The sequence below is a fragment of the Macaca mulatta genome, chromosome 13 (genome assembly GCF_049350105.2).
Source record: "Macaca mulatta isolate MMU2019108-1 chromosome 13, T2T-MMU8v2.0, whole genome shotgun sequence".
Lineage (NCBI taxonomy): Eukaryota > Metazoa > Chordata > Mammalia > Primates > Cercopithecidae > Macaca > Macaca mulatta.
The window spans coordinates 115,586,862-115,604,312 of NC_133418.1; the positions used below are offsets into that span (position 1 = coordinate 115,586,862).

Sequence of the window (17,451 nt, forward strand, 5' to 3'; positions counted from 1 at the left end):
AGCCACCGTGCCCAGCTGATATTCAAATGCTTTTAATGATGAGTTTATGTACATGTCATGTTCCCACTAATTCCCAAAAGAAAGCTTCATATACATACTTCATAAAAACACACACACAGAGCACACTTATTCTGGGGAGGGAACAAAAATTGCTGGCTATTTTTACTACACTATTTCCTAATTACTTGTATCTGTCCCTCACAACTAAACTGTGAGTCCTGGAAGGCCCATATTTAGAATCCTCGGCAACCAGCATAGTAAACAATCAAAGTGCTTACTGAATAAATGAGCAGATGAATGACTACGTACCAGAATGCCCTGGTTATACATGCATTCTGCCTCAATCTAGGTAAAAACAAAACAAGCTTCTGTAAGTGGAAACGCTATCTCATTCCCCAATCTTCCTGCAAATACAGTTATATCTAGACCTAGGAAGTATTTTAATACAATTCATCTGCCTGACATACAAAAAGCAGATATTGTAAACAAAGTTGTATTTTAACAGTTACTTCTCTGATTCAGTCACACTTTCCATCTGAGTTCCTAAACAACAGTGATTGTAATCTATGGACAAAAATGTACATTATAAAAAAAATCTTAAAGGCTCGCTAGGGCAAAACATTCCTGTTCTTGGAAAGTGAAGTACACCTCTTTGTTAATCCACATGCTTCTCTCAATAATACTTAAAGCCATGATGCAGGGTAGGCCAAAATAAAGAAAGCACACAACGCTGCTTACGCCTCTTTTTTGGAGCAAAAATTTGTTTGTTGTTACTGGGCCTCAGTTATATCAAAGCAGGAGCTAACGTGCACCAACGTCTCACACACAATGGTCTGAACATACGTAATCATCGTGTAATCATCTCACCTGACAATCATCAGACAATCACAGCCTACTTCCCCAGCATCATGCTTCCCCAGAGAGGGCAATTTTCCTCCAGAAAGGAGATGAGAAAAGAAGGAAAACTTGGAGCAGTAAAGGCAACAGAAAAATGGGATAAAATGATGATCAGCTGAAGATTCTCTCCTTGCATCCACCCTGAGGAAGCAAAGGCCTTTGGACTGCATTCCTCTGAAAGGTGATCTGGTGACCAGCTATCAGCCCCAGCAGCTTCAGGATGAAGACTCAGGGAACAGAGCCCACACACTGCCCAACACAAGATGTCAACTCCAAGACAGGCTAAGGGCACAAGTGCCCAACCCGGTCAAGCTAGACACAGCGGCTAAAGTACGGTACTGGGTCTATCACAGTTTGTAGCATCCAATTCCTCTAGGTGTGACCCTACTAGAAAAAAAGGCTTCCAGAAGCAGATCACCAGAGGTTACACTGAAACCTTAGTGCACTTATTCAACAAACATTTACCAAGCACCACCAATGTGCTGGCACAGGGCTAGGTGATGGAAGAGCTCCTGACAGTCTCAGCAAGGAGCTGAATCTGCACTTCCCCTGGACCAGGTCAGATCTCTTATCTGTAAACCGCCAAAGCATGTGCCCCGAAGATCACGATCCAAAGAACGCCTACCACCACTGTCTGGCCAAAAAAAATAAAAAAGTTTCATTCCAACACAGAGCACAGACCTCCCCCCTCACTTCCAAGATAGCAAACACAACGAACGCCTGTGAGGTACACATTACGCCTTCTCCTCCTTGCTTCATATGAGGAAACTAGTGCTAGAAGAAGCTAACCAACTTGCCCAGAAGTACAGTTACCAAGTAGTAAAACCGGGTTTGAAATTCACATGTGTCCGCCTGATAACAAAGTTCTTAATCTGTCTAACATGCTCCCCTAAACTTACTGGGACCCTAACATGTGCAACCATGAAATCCTCTACCTGCCAGGTCCTGAGTTCTCACTTATTAGAATCAACCTTTGAGGTCCAGATCAAAATGCCATCCCTTTCCTTCTCCTCCCTTTCCTTGAGTTAGTATAGTGTCTGGCACATACTCAGTAAATGTTGGAGGAGTTGCAAATATACATATCCACAACAGGAAAATTACAGTACATATCTTTGGTGAGGCATGAACATTTACTTAGAGCAATTAGTTTTTTTGTTGTTGTTTGAGGCTGGTTTGAGACTCCAGGCTGGAGTGCAGTGGTGTGATCACGGCACCACCATGCCTGGGTAAAAGATGGGGTTTTGTCATGTTTCCCAGGCTGGTCTCGAACTCCTGGGCTCAAGCGATCCTCCTGCTTCTTTGGTCTCCCAGTGTACTGGGATTATCGGCATGAGCCACCACACCCAGCCAGTTTGATTCTCGTGTATGTATGTACATCCCCAACCCTGAGATGGATAACGAACTCATCATTGCACCAGTTTAGCATGCAAAGTGGTAACAGGACAACGACTTCCCTGAAAACCTCTCACCAAAATCCATCAGGAAAACAAAGAATTAATGTTCTACATGCACAACAGTTCAACCAAAATTCTGCAGCATTACTTAATACGGACAAAATATCTTCCAGGACACATGCTAAATTAAGAAAGACTGTATCCTAAAAGATAAATATGTGAGCTAATAAATTCATCTTAGAATGTGTTTTTGGACTCATCCAGATACAGTAGTCCCCTCTTATCCACAGTTTCATTTTCCAGTTTCCACTAACCACAGTCCAAAAATATACCACGGAAAAATCCAGAAATAAACAACTCGTAAGTTTTAAATTGCTTGCTGTTCTGTGTCGAGAGATGAAATCTCACACCTCCCGCCTCCCACACGGGATGTGACTCCTCCCTTTGTCCGGCAGAGCCACCAGGTCCCTGCTACCTGCCCATGAGTCACCTAGTAGCTGCCTAGGTTACGAGATGATTGTCCCAGTACTGCAGAGCCTGTGTTCAAGTACCCCTTATTTTTTACATAATAATGGTCCCAGAGCACAAGAACCCTAGATGCTGGCAATGCAGATAAGCCAAGGGGAAGTCATACAGCACTTCCTTTAAGTAAAAAGATGAAAGTCCTTGACTTAAGGAAAAATTCCTATGCTGAGGTTGCTAAGATCTAAGGTAAAATGGGTCTTCTATTCATGAAATGGTAAAGAAGAAAAAAATAAATTCATGCTAGCTTTGCCTTCGCACCTCAAACTGCAAAAGTTACGGCCGTGGCGCATGGCAAGTGCTTAGTTATGATGAAAAGCATTAACTTGTGGGAGGGGCCAGGCACGGCTCATACCTGAAACCTCAGCACTTTGGGAGGCCAAGGCAGGTGAATTGCTCGAGTCCAGGAGTTTGAGACCAGCCTGGAAACATGGAGAAACCCCATCTCTACAAAAAATTAGCTGGGCATGGTGGTGCATGCCTGTGATCCCAGCTACTGGGGAGGCTGAGGTGGGAGGATCACCTGGGCCCAGGAAATGGAGGCTGCAGTGAGCCATGATAGTGCCACTGCATTCCAGCCTGGGTGACAGAGTGAGACCCTGTCTCAAATTAAAAAAAAAAAAAAATTGTGGAAGGAAGACATGACATGAACAGAGACATGCCATGAATACAGGCAAACTAGTTCAATATTCGCTGGCTGCAGGCATCCACCGAGGGTCTTGGAACATACCCCAAGGATAATGGGGCTACAGTATTTAGATAAGTCTGTGAAGATCAACTGTGAAAATCTTGTCTACATTGCTCTAAGAAATTGACTAGCTTTTTCATCCTGACTTAATTTCTTTCCATAAACCACCCCAAAAGTAGTAGGACAGGGAAAAGAATTCAACTTAGAAGACCTCCTTCTTACCAGCTACAAGGCCTTGGGAAAGTCACTTAAACATGGCAAAACCTCATCTCTACAAAAAAATTACCAGGGCATGGTGGCATGCACCTGTAGTCTAAGCTACTCAAGAGGCTGAGGTGGGAGGATCACTTGAGCCCAGAAAGGCCAAGGCCGCAGTGAGCCGTGATCACGCCACTGACCAGCCTGGGCAACAGAGTGAGGACTTGTCTCCAAAAAAAAAAAAAAAAAAAAAGATGCTGCCATTACTGTGGTTTCAACAACAACAACAAAAAACAATGGTTTTGTGCCCCTTAGATGGGTCCAAATGGCCGGCATATAAATGGTGCTCAGTTAACGTTAGGGGAAATGGGACTCACTTCTCTTACCTTCCAAGAAGCTGGACCTCAATTTCCTCATTCATAAAATAAAGAAAATGATACCTACACCTATGGGTTATAAGAACTAATGAGTTCAGGCTACAGAAGAGTTTGTTATTATCTTCCCCCACCCCCTCATCACCACACACATGACTTCATTCTACCCAAAATATAATGAAAGAGTAAAAAGGTCAACAATGATAATTAAACAGATCAGCCCCACAGGAGTGACTATGCAGTCTAGCTGCTGTCAATAACTGAATGTACTATATCCTTATGAAGTGTAGAACAGCTAATCCTCAAATCCCAACATGATGACACCAAATCTGTGCTTACCCCACACATAAGGCTTCCACACCAAAGAGTAGTTGCAGTGTTAAAAATGTAATTCACCACACTAACAAGCTAAAAAAGGGAAACCATATGGTCATCTCAGTCAGTGCGGAAAAAGCATCTGATGAAATTAAACACCCATTCATGATAAAAAACCAGCAAACTAGCAACAGAAGGCAACCCACTAACAGGCAGCTACACAGCCCTTGCTGCTAACGCCACGGGACAGAGAGGGGCTGGGAGGGACAGGCAGGAGGAGGCCGCTCTTCCTCTGCCCCTCCAGGCTGCGGGAGGCCGAGGGAACACAGTACAGAAAGAAAAAGTGGGAGCAGGCAAACAAATCGGGAAGGAAGGAGGCAAACAGCGTTCATAGAAGACAAAATCATCTATGTAGAAATGCTAGGCAATCTACAAAAAAAGCCACCAGAACCACCAAGCCAGTCACGTTAGCAAGAGGGAAGCTTTTGGGGTGTTTTAGGTCATAATGGTGGAGATTACACAACTGTACATTTGTTAGATTCATCAAAGTGTACTCTTAGGGTAAATTTCATTGTATGTAAATTATACCACAAAAAAACCTGGTCAAAAAGAGAAACAAACACCTTATTACTCCTGAACTCAGAGGCTATAGCCCTCAGCCTCTCCTCCCCATACAAACACCACACTGTACTTAAACCAGGTGCTGCGATTTTCCATCTCCAGGGAGACCTGTACACCAGAAAAGACCCTTGAGAAAGACATTTCCAGTAAGACAAGGGACGGAGCAGCCCCCATGGGAAGATGGATGAAACTGATCTGGATTCTGCACAGGCTGGGAAGACAATGCTTTTCCAAGCGGATGTGGCTGTAGCTCAGCAAAGCTGTGGACAATTTGTTTACAAAAGCCTGGAGTATTGTCAAATACCAAGGGGTTCCCCTAAGTCCAGCTCTCTGGTGTTACAGATGGGGAAACTGAGGCTCCAGAAAGAGGAACTAAGTTGCCCAAGATATAGCATAAGAGTGTCTACCAAAGACTAGAGGAGCTGAGGTTTTAAAACCAGAACAAATACAAGCAAGCAGCATACAATCTAAACTGTCACCTGTGTGTATCATCAATAAGCTCACCCGTGTGAAGATCGGTAAGCAGCCTGTCAGGTAACCGTGAGAGTAAGTGCTCACCCAAAATTCAAACCCCAGCAGTCGGAGGCCAGAGCCATGGCTCCTCCCACACACCAACCACCTCCCACTGTGGAAGCGGGAAACCCCAGTCCACACACGTGAGACATGCCAGCCCACAGATCCACACACTGGAGCCACGGGTCAGATGCAGAAGGTCACTCACCTCTAACATCTTTACCCTCAGGGCTCTTCTGAATCGGTACAGAGATCATACTCTCAAAATCATGGGAAGAGACGGGATCATCTCACTGGTTTTCCTCAAGACAACTGCTCTCCAAACCAAAAGAAGAAACCTGGGCACCTACTGTATACAATGTACTCCACCAGGTGAGCAAAGACTCAGTCTCCTGGTCGCTCAGAATCTAGTCTTCGACCGGAGCGGGCCAGGCATGGTGGCTCACGCCTGTAATCCCAGCACTTTGGGGGGCCAAGGCAGGAGGATCTCTTGAGCCCAGGAGTTTGAGACCAGCCTGGGCAACATAGTGAGACCCCCATCTCTACAAAAAATAAAAATAAAAATAATCAGCCAGGCATGGTGGCATGTACCTGTAGTCCCAGCTACTTGGGAGGCTAAAATGGGAAGATAGCCTAGGAGGTTGAGGCTGCAGTGAGCTGAGATCGTGCTACTGCATTCCAGCCTGGGCAACAGAGCAAGAATCTGTCTTTAAAAAAAAAAAAAAAAAGACCAAAAGACCAACTGAGTGCTTCCTAAATTTCAGAAAATGGTCAGAATCATCTTAATCTTCTAAAAGTCGCAATGTAAATGAGAAATATCCTAATCCAGCCTCAGGAGTTGAGGCCCTGTTAAAACTTTTCCATTTTCATTTTTTGAAAAGCAAAAGTCAGAAAGTAACATTAATCATCAAAACATGTGGGTTTTTTTTTTAACTCTCTTTTTAAAAAAAAGCTTCTACTCACTCAAGCCAGAAACCAGTGTTTTCCTAGATTCCCACCCCTTTCCCAGCCCCCACAGCTAAGAGGTCAGAGACCTGTCCCTCTTGCCTGTTTCTCCAAGCTGTTCCTGCCTTCCCCTACCCTTGGCCCTGGCCTCAACTTGGACCTCATCCTGCCTTCCCGCCTGGTGCACCTCCCCGTCTCCTACCCCAGCCCTGCCTGGTACCCACACCAGCCTTGGGGGGGATCTTTCTGACACTCAGATCTTGCCCTATCCTTGTCCCATTCAGTCAAAAAAGAAACCTGAAGTAGACAACATACAGCACCTTTTCTCCAACACAGAAAAGGAGAGAGAGAGAAAGAAAAAAAAAAAAAGCAAGAAAAAAAAAATTAACTGTGCTGACAAATAATTATAGTTCCAAATTTAAAGGCAGGATCTTTAAAAAACAAAAAAGTAAAATGCACTGTCTGTGTCTCTCATACACGCACACACACAACCACCTACACAAACATACATACAATAACAGGGAGTAATAGTTGCTTTTAATTTTTTAAATTTTATCAAGTTTTAATTTCCCTTTGCCTCTCCGGTAAAAAAAAATCCTCCTTTAGACATTAAGAATGTTTATACAGACAATTATAAAACTAAATTAAGTTCAAGCTCTTTACATTAGTACTAAGACAATTTTAATTTTATTAATCTTCATAAAACATATCAAAATATACCCCCTAAAAAGTTCATCTGGCATTCTGCACAACACAGGTTAAAAAACAGAAAAACATAATACAGGCAAGGATGAGAATATCTCAGGAGTACAAGAGGATCAGCATTTCAATCTAACTCTTTGAAGATGTCGATGGACTTAATATATCCAAGTGGCCCAAAATCATGATCTTTACTTCGTGGCACTTGATTACCTACAAGCCTCTGCTTATGAAACGTCCAGGTCAACTTCATCCTGCACAAATTACAGAGAGACTCGGGCCCACCAAGAGCAGGAAACAGGGGCCCCAAAGTAAACCAGATGCCAAGGACATCCCTTTGTCCCTCCCTGACCCGCCCTCCAAGCTCACCATCACCTGAAGCCTTCTGACCCAGGGTTTCTCAATCTCGGGCCCAGACACACTTGGGGCAAGGTACCTCTTTGTGATGGGTGCAGTCCTGGGCACTGTGGGATGTGTAGTAGCATCCTGGCCTCCACCCACTAGATGCCACCAGCACCCCAGTCCCCAGTCCCGGCAGACCAAACATGACTCCAGACCTTGCCAGAAGTCCGCTGGGAGGCAAAACTGCCAGGCGGAGCGGCTCTATTTGCCTAAGCCCACTGCCCTTGCCATTCACGGGAAGGCACTGCCAGCTGCATCCACCAACCAAGTTCTCCGGGTTCTACCCTCAGGGTTCACACGTCTAAAACGCAGCAGCCCGATGGCTTCTTACATGTTCCCATCACAGCTGCCAGGCCATGTGGCTCATTCTGCCCTACCCAGCCCAACACCTCGGCTGTCAGCCACTCCTGACCCTGAGACCTGGTCTAAACTCCCCTGCCTCCCCGACGCTGCCGCAGCAGCTCACGTGCCCCAGCTCCAGTTCTCCCTCCTCCATTTCTCTTTACTTCACTCCCTTCACTCCCTAATGTACTGGGCTTTCCAATCAACCCACCAAGGAGCCTCGGGCCATACAAGACAGAACTGCTGCAGGATGATTTACACATCTGGCCTCTGCTGGAATGAGCAACATCCGAACTCCATGAGTGAAATAACAGCAAGCCATGGGGAAAATCAGAGCCCTGGAAAGGGAAGGGCCGGGGTGCCATCCACCAGGGCTGGTCCCTGAGAGGCAAGGCTGCCTTGGCTACCTCTTAAAAAGAAAACAACTCTGCCCAGGGGCAGCTGGCACAAGCTCTATCCCTGCCACACTGGTGCACAGAACGACTGGCCATCTGTGTGGTCCAAAAGGTCATCTAACTCATCAGGTTCAAAACTACAGGCCCCATCTCTAACTTGATTAATTCTACCATTAGTCACTCTGTAGCCACACACAGATCCCCGCCTACAACAGGACAGGAAAAACTCCAGTTGGCATATGTCGGGTGGGGACAGTGAAACATGGCACTTGGAGAAATTCAGCTTGTCTGGAGACACAGGTGAGAGGCAGAGCAAGCAGACGGCTGGGCCGTCCACTCCCTGCACCAGTCATCATTAGGAGTCAACTCCATGCCATTCTCAAATTCCTCTCTTATCACTTCCCCAAACAGGATGTGTTCAATTGGTGAGTCATGAAAAACGGGGTATTTCTAGAAATCCACTGGAAGGAAGGTGTGGGAGAACATTTCTAAAGAGAGAGAACAAAAAGACAATGTGCAAAGTCACTGAGGCATTCACAACGCCGGAAGTGGGCTCCGGGCTGTGCCCCTGTGCATTGGCCCCAGAGTGGCTGACCAGACTTTATTCTACCTCCTCCCAGCTCAATTCAATAGTCCAACCAACTGAACCCAGAGTAAATCCATCTTCCTGCACCTTGGGCTCTACCTACTCATTTTAACTGATTAGAAACAGCCCAGCTTCTGGATCCACACAATGGGGATAGTGCCCACTTCCCAGGTGGCTGCCAAGTCCCAGATGTCCCATCTGTCCCCTCCCCAGTCTTTCACGACAGTGTCCCAGCTGCCCCAGCAGGAAGTGATCTCTCCCTGCTTCTGAGCTGCTCCTCACTATTATCAAGGTCCCTAGAAGGCCACACACCGTCATTACCTTGTTCTGGTGCAATCTGTGTGCATTCTCCTCTCCTCCACTAGCCCGAGCCCCAGCCATGAGACAGGCTCTGGCTAAATGTTCTCCCCCGGTTTTCTCACTGAATTCTCACACCAGCCCTGTCTCTAGGCAGTCTGATTACTGCTGCCTCCCATTTTAGTTTAGGAAGCTCAAGCTTAGGAAGCTGAGAGGCAGCACAAATAGCGTCAAGAAGAAAAACGAACTCGAGCCAGAGTGCCCGGGCTTTGTGACTTCTCTGTTCAGTGACCCAGGGAACGTTACTTCACCTCTGTGAACCACTCCCTCTTTTTTTTTTTTTTTTTGTTTTTTTTTTTTTACAAAGTCTCACTGTTGCCCAGGCTGGAGTGCAGTGGTGCGATCTCGACTCACTGCAACCTCTGCCTCCCAGGTTCAAGCAATTCTCGTGCCTCAGCCTCCCAAGTAGCTGGAATTACAGGCACGTGCGGGCTAATTTTTGTATTTTTAGTAGAGATGGGGTTTCACCACGTTGGCCAGGCTGGTCTCAAACTCCTGACCTCAGGTGATCCACCCACCCCAGCCTCCCAAAGAGCTGGGATTACAGGTGTGAGCCAACATGCCCGGCCCACCCTGCTCTTCTTTAAATACGGGGATGATGACAGTACCTAGCCACAGGGTTGTTGTAAGGATTAAATCCATTTAACATGTGTTAAGCACTTACTGCCTGGCACACAGTAAGTGCAATATAAGTGTTTGTTAAACATAAATGAGTAAATGAGCATATTTGCCCATGGCCACACAGGTATCAATTAGCAAAACCAATATCTGAGTCCAGGTCCAGCTGGCTTCCAAGCAGATGCTGTAATCACTACACAGGCTAAGATATAACATGAGCTTCTGAAGCGAATGAACCATTTCTTATCCATCTCTGCATTTCCTGCAAAGAGTACTGGTCCCAGGCCACCATACACCTTTTATAAGTGTTACTTAAAAAGTAAAATCTGAAGAATTTACAAAAAGCTTTCTCTGAAAAGAGATTATAAAACACTAAAGAACTACCAGAGCCCATAAAGGAAAAAAAGCACAAAAAGCATGAAAGCCTCTCATCAAGGTAAGTCTCATCTAGACCTTCCATTCTGAGGATGTTTATTCTGGAGACCTCAACATACTATGGCTTCTCAATTCCTTCACTATCTGATAAGACTCTTCAAAGTCCCGGCATAATACCAGCCTTCATTGTAATTGTCACCCAGACATCGATCATTATCACCAAAGCAACCACCAGGGTTAACCTCCCAGCCTCCTGGACAGTAATTAGATGACTCAAACTGTTTCAAAGCCGTATCTCTGGATCTCTCTACCACAAAACTACTTTGGTCCCACTGAGCAAAAGAAATACAGAGCACAGACCGGCAGCTTTCTCCATTCCTAAGAGGCAGCAATTTGGAAACAATAAAGGAAATCCTTGGATTCCTGCTGGCAATAGATACAGAACTAAACTGCAGCTGGGAACATGTCTAACCTGGAATTCCTTCCTCCAGAAGGGCAGGGCAGCCCCTCGGTACAAGGGCACAAACATATATTTGTACTTTTTTAAGGATCTGCACTCACTAATTCAACTTTCAAACCATTACCCTCTAAGAATCAAGTCCCCATGGCCAGAGAAACAAGCTTTCTATGAACCAATGACACCAGAGCTCTGGGAACAGTGTGTCTCACTCCCTGTAATCTAAGCTGCAGTTGCTTGTCAGTTTTATTCATTCAACAAACACATATTAAACATATATGATGTGCCCGGTGCAATTCTGGGTGCTGAGGATGCATCACTAAATAAGAGTCAAAAATCCCTGCCCCCAGGAAGCTTATGATCTAATGGGGAAAAGGGGAGATAGAAAACAAATTTAAAATATGACAAGTTATGTGCTAAGTGAGGTGGTTAAACAAATCAGACAAGTTCTCTGCACTCCCAAGATCATAGCTTGTCAAAGAGAGACAGTAAATAACAGATACAGACAGTATAATGTGGACAGTCAGCCACGAAAGGGGTATGCGGGCACAAAGCCCTCTAATGTGGCCTCCAAGGAAGGGGCGCTGGACTGAACTTCACAGAATAGGCAGGGAAAGAGGAAGAGCAGGGCGACTCCACAAACAGAGGGACCCCCTGTGTAAAAGGATCGGGTGCAGAGCAGTGAGGCACGTTGACACAGAGGACAGGCGTGGGTGGGATGTAAGATGGGGTGGGAGGAAGGGGCCAGATCAACAAGGGAGAAGGACCCAGAGTCTGGTTACTTTCCAAAAGGTCAGGGAAGCCACCGATGTGTCTTCAGCTCAAAAGTTAAAGAGCAAATCTTTAAGACGATCACCATGACCTCAGCGGGAGCAGAGGCTGTTGAATGCTCTGGTCAACAAATGACAGGGGCATACACTGCAGCCGGAGGAATGGAGAGAAGGGGCCAGATCAAGAGAGATGGAAGCAGGAGTTTCACTCACAGGATAAGATGGGCAACTGGAGCAAGCCAGGCAGACTCACAGTTGCCACTTCCCAAAGGGTCCACTGGGTCAAGTGGGTGGGAGGGGCACAGCCCAGCTCTCATTCCTCACCTGATGCAGGGAAGGGCCAGGCTGTCAGGTGATGGAGCTAAAACCTCAAGGGTGGCATGGGAGATGGCACAGAGAGGAGAGGCTGCAAAGGAAGGCATGGCACAAGGGCTCCAACTAGCAGAAGCAGCATGGGAACACAGCATGCAGATGCCAGGCACACCCAAGAGCCAGGCAGACAGGCAGGCCCACTGCTGTGGGGGAGTCTATGAGCAAGAACAGGGCCCTCTGACAGGAGGAAGAACAGGCAGGAGCAGGCCAGGGGTGTGGCGGCACCCAGGCATCTCAATGGGCATGCACACACAACAGAGCTGGCGGCCGGGAGGTGGCAGCTATGTGGCATGACCAGTGACCGCTCACTGGCATCTCAGCGCATGGGTAGCAGGTACCAAGCCATGACACAAACCCAAGTCTGTCAAAGCCCAGGCTGTTGCCACCATACCAGATGCTAAAACTGGGGCTTAAAGTCAGATGTGACCTAACTTAAGCCCTAGAGCAAGTCCCTCCTGGCTGAGGTCAAAGGAGAGCTTGGCTGGGGAGAGGAAGAGGGCAGAGCCTGAAAACCTGGTGAGGAGTCAAGGAAACTGTCACTTGCTCCCTGGAGGTGACAAGGTCCTGGCTACAGGAGGCCGGGCGCGGTGGCTCAAGCCTGTAATCCCAGCACTTTGGGAGGCCGAGGCGGGCGGATCACAAGGTCAGGAGATCGAGACCACAGTGAAACCCCGTCTCTACTAAAAATACAGAAAATTAGCCGGGCGCGGTGGCGGGCGCCTGTAGTCCCAGCTACTCAGGAGGCTGAGGCAGGAGAATGGCGGGAACCCGGGAGGCGGAGCTTGCAGTGAGCCGAGATCGCGCCACTGCACTCCAGCCTGGGCAACAGCGTGAGACTCCGTCTCAAAAAAAAAAAAAAAAAAGAAAAAAAAAGGTCCTGGCTACAGGAGGGAGTGAAGGGAAAGGATTCACCCCAGCAAACCCTTCCAGCAGAGAGAAACGCCCAGCCACTGCCTTTCCCCCATCCATCCTGCTGGCAGGAAGCACAAAGTCCTCTTGCCCAGGCTGGCATAAGAAGAAAAAGGAAGGAAGTGGCCTGGGGAAAGTGACCGACATAGAACCGCAAAGCAGCCGAGCCTGGGCAGCATCTGCCCTCCAGAAACAGGCAGGGGTTTGTGTTGCCAGGAAGCAAGAAGCTGGACTGTGCCCTGCCATGGAACCAGCCCAGGGCCTCCCTCACACACCTCCCAGGTCACACAGGACCCCCTGGCCCACGCTCCTGTGCAGGCAGACCCCAACTCTGGGTTTTTATTGCTATTAAAGACATTGCCGCTCCCCACACCACTGTTCTAATCAAAACCCTTATAAATCTGGTCTGCTTAAAAGGGCTTCTCCAGCGATTAGAAAATGCAGGCGTTTTCCTAACAACCTTCCTTCAAAAGGGGAAAAAACGTCCTTGCCTTCCACATATCTGCTCTTACTCCCAGTTGTGATGGAAAACATGGACCGTCCTCCTCGCCAAGCAGCTCAGGGGATGCGCGCACCTCATCCAGCACCTCAGTTCTGGGGGAACCCAGGTCTGCACACAGACACTGCTCCTTCCCTCCCACACCCCTCCTGCAGGAGGCTGAGTCTGCCCAGGGAAAGCAGCTTGCAGACCAGCTGTGGGGCTGCCCACTGGGGAATCAGTCTCAGCACAGTTTTCTCCTGCAGGTTCCAGGCCCTGGGCTCAGGCTGTGGCTTCCAGAAACTTCAGCTTGGGATACTCGCCTGCCAGAGTCAGGGCTGCACTGCTCAGTCTTATAACCCAGGCTCGCAGTGATGGCAGGCCCACGCAGCCCCTCTGGGTCCCCATCACTGGTCCTCTGGGTCCCTGGTCAGACCCTGAGCGAACAAGCACTGTTCACTCCCGAAGGTTATGACTGACTTGGTGTTGCCAATAGCAACTGCCTCTGTATCCTGACACATTTATCACACCATATGGTAATCAGCTGTTTACATATCTGTTTATTCTGAAACTGTGAGTGTCTAGAAATCCAGGACTCCCTCTTTACTCACATCAGCGAATGCCCCATAAAAGTCTGGGGCCTTTAATGCAGAATGTAAAAGAAGCAAACATCATCATCTCTTCCTGCAGAAATCACGAAGCTGTCCTCTTGAGCAAGGCTAGGACCTTCCTTGCTCCATACATAAACACGCATCTCTACCCCAGCCCACTGACAACCACCAGGGCTGCAGAAATCAGCAATCACTCCAGGCCCACAAATGACCCCAACACCTCAGCCCACTCACAGTTTACGGAGGACAGAAGGGGCACACACCTCCAGGGCCAGGCACTTCCTTCGTGTTCTCCAGACAGCCTGTCTCCCCTTCTTAGGCTCAGGCACTTTGTCCCCCTGCAGAATGCTCTCTCCAGTCTCCCTTCGCTGTCAACTACTCCATCACTTACTCAACCAATTCCCTCTAGTGCTCTGTGTGCCCAGCCCGGTGCCTAACGCAGGCAATCCTGGCTGCCTAACGCCTGCATGTCCTTCCAGGCTCCACTGAGATTCAGGCTCCCACAGAAAAGCAGCCAGCTCAATACTGGCCACATCTGCCCCGCTCCTCTCTAGACAAACACTAGGCCTCTCCTGCCAGGCCAGCAGTGCCCAAGGGGGATGGCCGTTTCTGTCTCCTTTGTCGCTGCCCCTGGTGCCCAGCTCGGCGAGAGGCTGGATGCACACTACTCAGGTTGGTTCATCAACAGACAGGGGAAACCCCTCAGTCCAGGCTCAAGTGAGGTCAAAGGGTGAAGACAACAGAGGTGGGGCTGAGGTTCACTGCAGTGGGCACCACTGAGCAAAGTCCATCCCCAGGGGAACTGCAAAGTCCACCATGGAAGCAGCACCAGCCACCTGCCCCCGCCACCGGCTCTGCAGGTATGCCCTACTGTCTTTAGACCTGTTGGGTTTCTTTGTTCCTGAAGTGAAGCATGAAGATGTGCGGGGGGCCCACATCTGTACAGATGTTTAGTACATCTGTACTAAAACTCCGCTTCTCTGCTGAATCCTGTCTCTATCCTGATTGTCCACTTTCCGCCCTCAGCCCTCAACTGCCAGGCCCCTACGCGGTAACAAGGCAGGCACGGCCTTCGGAATGGAGCCCGGCAGCACTCCCTCCTAAGATGCCGGATCTTCCACCTCTGTGGAGTCGGCCCGTGAGGGGTGCTTGAAGCTGCTGGAAATGTTACAGAAATTTGGCAGGAAATAGGACTATCAACACACTTCACTATTGTGATGACAAAACTAAAATTTCAGTTATATAGCATTATTTAGGAAGAGTGCCGTTCATAATTTCTTGGCCAACTGAGCAGCATACATTTACATATATTAGGTATCACCAGAAATAATTTGCATTTGGGTGTGCCAGTTCACATACACATTCTGCTGTCCCTTGAGAGTCTGAGAAATTCAATGCTCCAGAGGCACCAGTTTCTTGCCTCTGTGACGGCCAGATGGAAAGAGACCATTCATTTGTACATCATACATGCACTCTGCTCAGGAAGAAGGGGGGCGCTCACTCTGCCAAGCATAACAAAAATACATCAACTATCAGCTCCCAAATGGGTTTCCTCCTCCTGTGGCCATCCAGTCACTCTTCCCCAAAGAAAGAGACCAAAGACCAAATATCAAAACATAGCAACCAAAAGGAATGAGAAGAAACGGAGAATGTGATTCTAGACTGAAAGACTGGAAACCACTTAGCCATCATCTCAAATCTTTCTCTTCTCAAGGATAACACCAAGTGAGTGGGCAGGATGTGAAAAAAAGAAATATGCATTGTAACTGGAATACTCACCATGACAGATGACATAAGTATATTTTTAACACTGAAGGAAGATATGATTCTCTCAAAAGGATGATTCATTCCAATGATAAATAATTCAAGATTATGACTTCTCCAAGGTTATATGGCCAAAGAGTATGTCCTTATCAACCATATACCATGAATTATGTCTCAAACTAAAATTCTCGAATTCTTAAAACCTCATATTAAAAGATTCACCCCATTCCATTTAAATTATAAATATAGATACACTCATAATGTTATCTAGACTATTCTCTCCAATCTCGCTATTATCTGGTTATTATGAATAAGTAGTACCTTTTGCTGGAACAGCTAATACCACTAGTATTAATGGCAACCAGTACTATTAACTCTCTTCTGATGTAACATGCAAATATTTCTAAGTTATCTATCTTCACTAGTCATTTCCAAAGACAGTAACATGCAACAAACAATGCATATACAAACCTTGAAATCCCTTTTCAAATAAAGAGGCTGGTCAAAAAAGTTTCTAAGCATATAGAATCTGTGTATATGCACATGTACTCACAAATACCTTACCCACATATTTTTTTAACTCAGTAAAATGGTTACTGAGCACCTCCCAAATACTCAGCTGGTTCTGGGTTACAGAAAGATCATTCATTGAACAAGAGCCGTAAGATCCTGGTTAAAGTCTCAGGGCTACCACTTACCAATTATCTTATTTTACAGAGCCATTAAACCTCTGTGATGCTGTTTCTCAGCTGTAAAATGTGCATGAGCCCTGTCCCACCCAAACGGTGCTTGAAAATAGCCTTATTTTGGCCGGGCGCGGTGGCTCAAGCCTGTAATCCCTGCACTTTGGGAGGCTGAGACAGGCAGATCACGAGGTCAGGAGATCGAGACCATCCTGGCTAACACGGTGAAACCCCGTCTCTACTAAAAAATACAAAAAAAAAAAAACTAGCCGGGCGCGGTGGCAGGCGCCTGTAGTCCCGGCTACTCGGGAGGCTGAGGCAGGAGAATGGCGTAAACCCAGGAGGCGGAGCTTGCAGTGAGCTGAGATCTGGACTGCACTCCAGCCTGGGCGACAGAGAGAGACTCCGTCTCAAAAAAAAAAGAAAAAAAAAAGAAAATAGCCTTATTTTATAAATAAAAATGAGAGCTTATTTTAAAAAAAGAAAAAAGAGCTCTTGCCCTCAGGAGTCTGCAGTTTGGTTTTAGGAAGTAAGAACACAAACACAGGAAACAAGCCCGCAGTGCAAACGGTGCCCTTGCTTTTTAGAGGAGGCTCACTGCTGAACGACACAGGCAGAGCCGGCACAACACTCAGGCATCAGGCACTGCAGGGCACAGGTGCGCACAACCCCAAGTCCCCCTCTTCACAGAGCACGTGCCCTTAGGATTAGGGGCTGAGGGTACAGCAGAGGCCAAGCACCCTGAAAATGTAGGAAGTAGGGATAATGGAGGAAGTGGGGACAATGGAGGCTGCTAATGAGAAATGAAGACTTCTCAAGCCCAGCAGGGCTGCAGACTGGATGGCAGATGAACAGGATTCCAGATCCACAGGAGAGGAGGATCTGGAATATCCTCTCACACATCCTTCCCTCCCGCCAGGGAGCAGGACCTGAACACCTGGACTGGGTCTGAGCTCCCTTACCCTTCTAGCTGGGTGACACCTCTGCTCCACCGACAACAGCCTATCCCAAGCCATGGTGCAACCCCCCAGCACGCAGGAGAAGGGAATGGCTCTTGACTGACCAAGGGAGCCACCTGCAATCTCTCTCCAGACCTCCCGCCTTTCTGGTCCCTGGGTGAGTACTGGGAGAGAGATCACAGGCTGGTGATGTTAGGCCAGGGAAGG

General features: G+C 47.5%; 1 protein-coding gene across 5 annotated transcripts in view; it reads right to left on the reverse strand.

Annotated features, from left to right (window-relative positions):
• The window catches only part of ASAP2 (ArfGAP with SH3 domain, ankyrin repeat and PH domain 2), a 203,160-nt gene that overhangs the window by 165,461 nt on the left and 20,248 nt on the right, over window positions 1-17,451 (reverse strand). The window contains exon 1 of one of the 5 annotated variants that reach the window (XM_077960159.1): window positions 9,213-9,287. The exons of the other annotated variants lie outside the window; for them this stretch is intronic. Coding sequence (XP_077816285.1) covers window positions 9,213-9,272 — 60 coding nt within the window. The 5' untranslated portion in view covers window positions 9,273-9,287. Of the gene's footprint in view, window positions 1-9,212; window positions 9,288-17,451 lie in introns of those variants that run through there. 5 annotated transcript variants of the gene reach the window in all.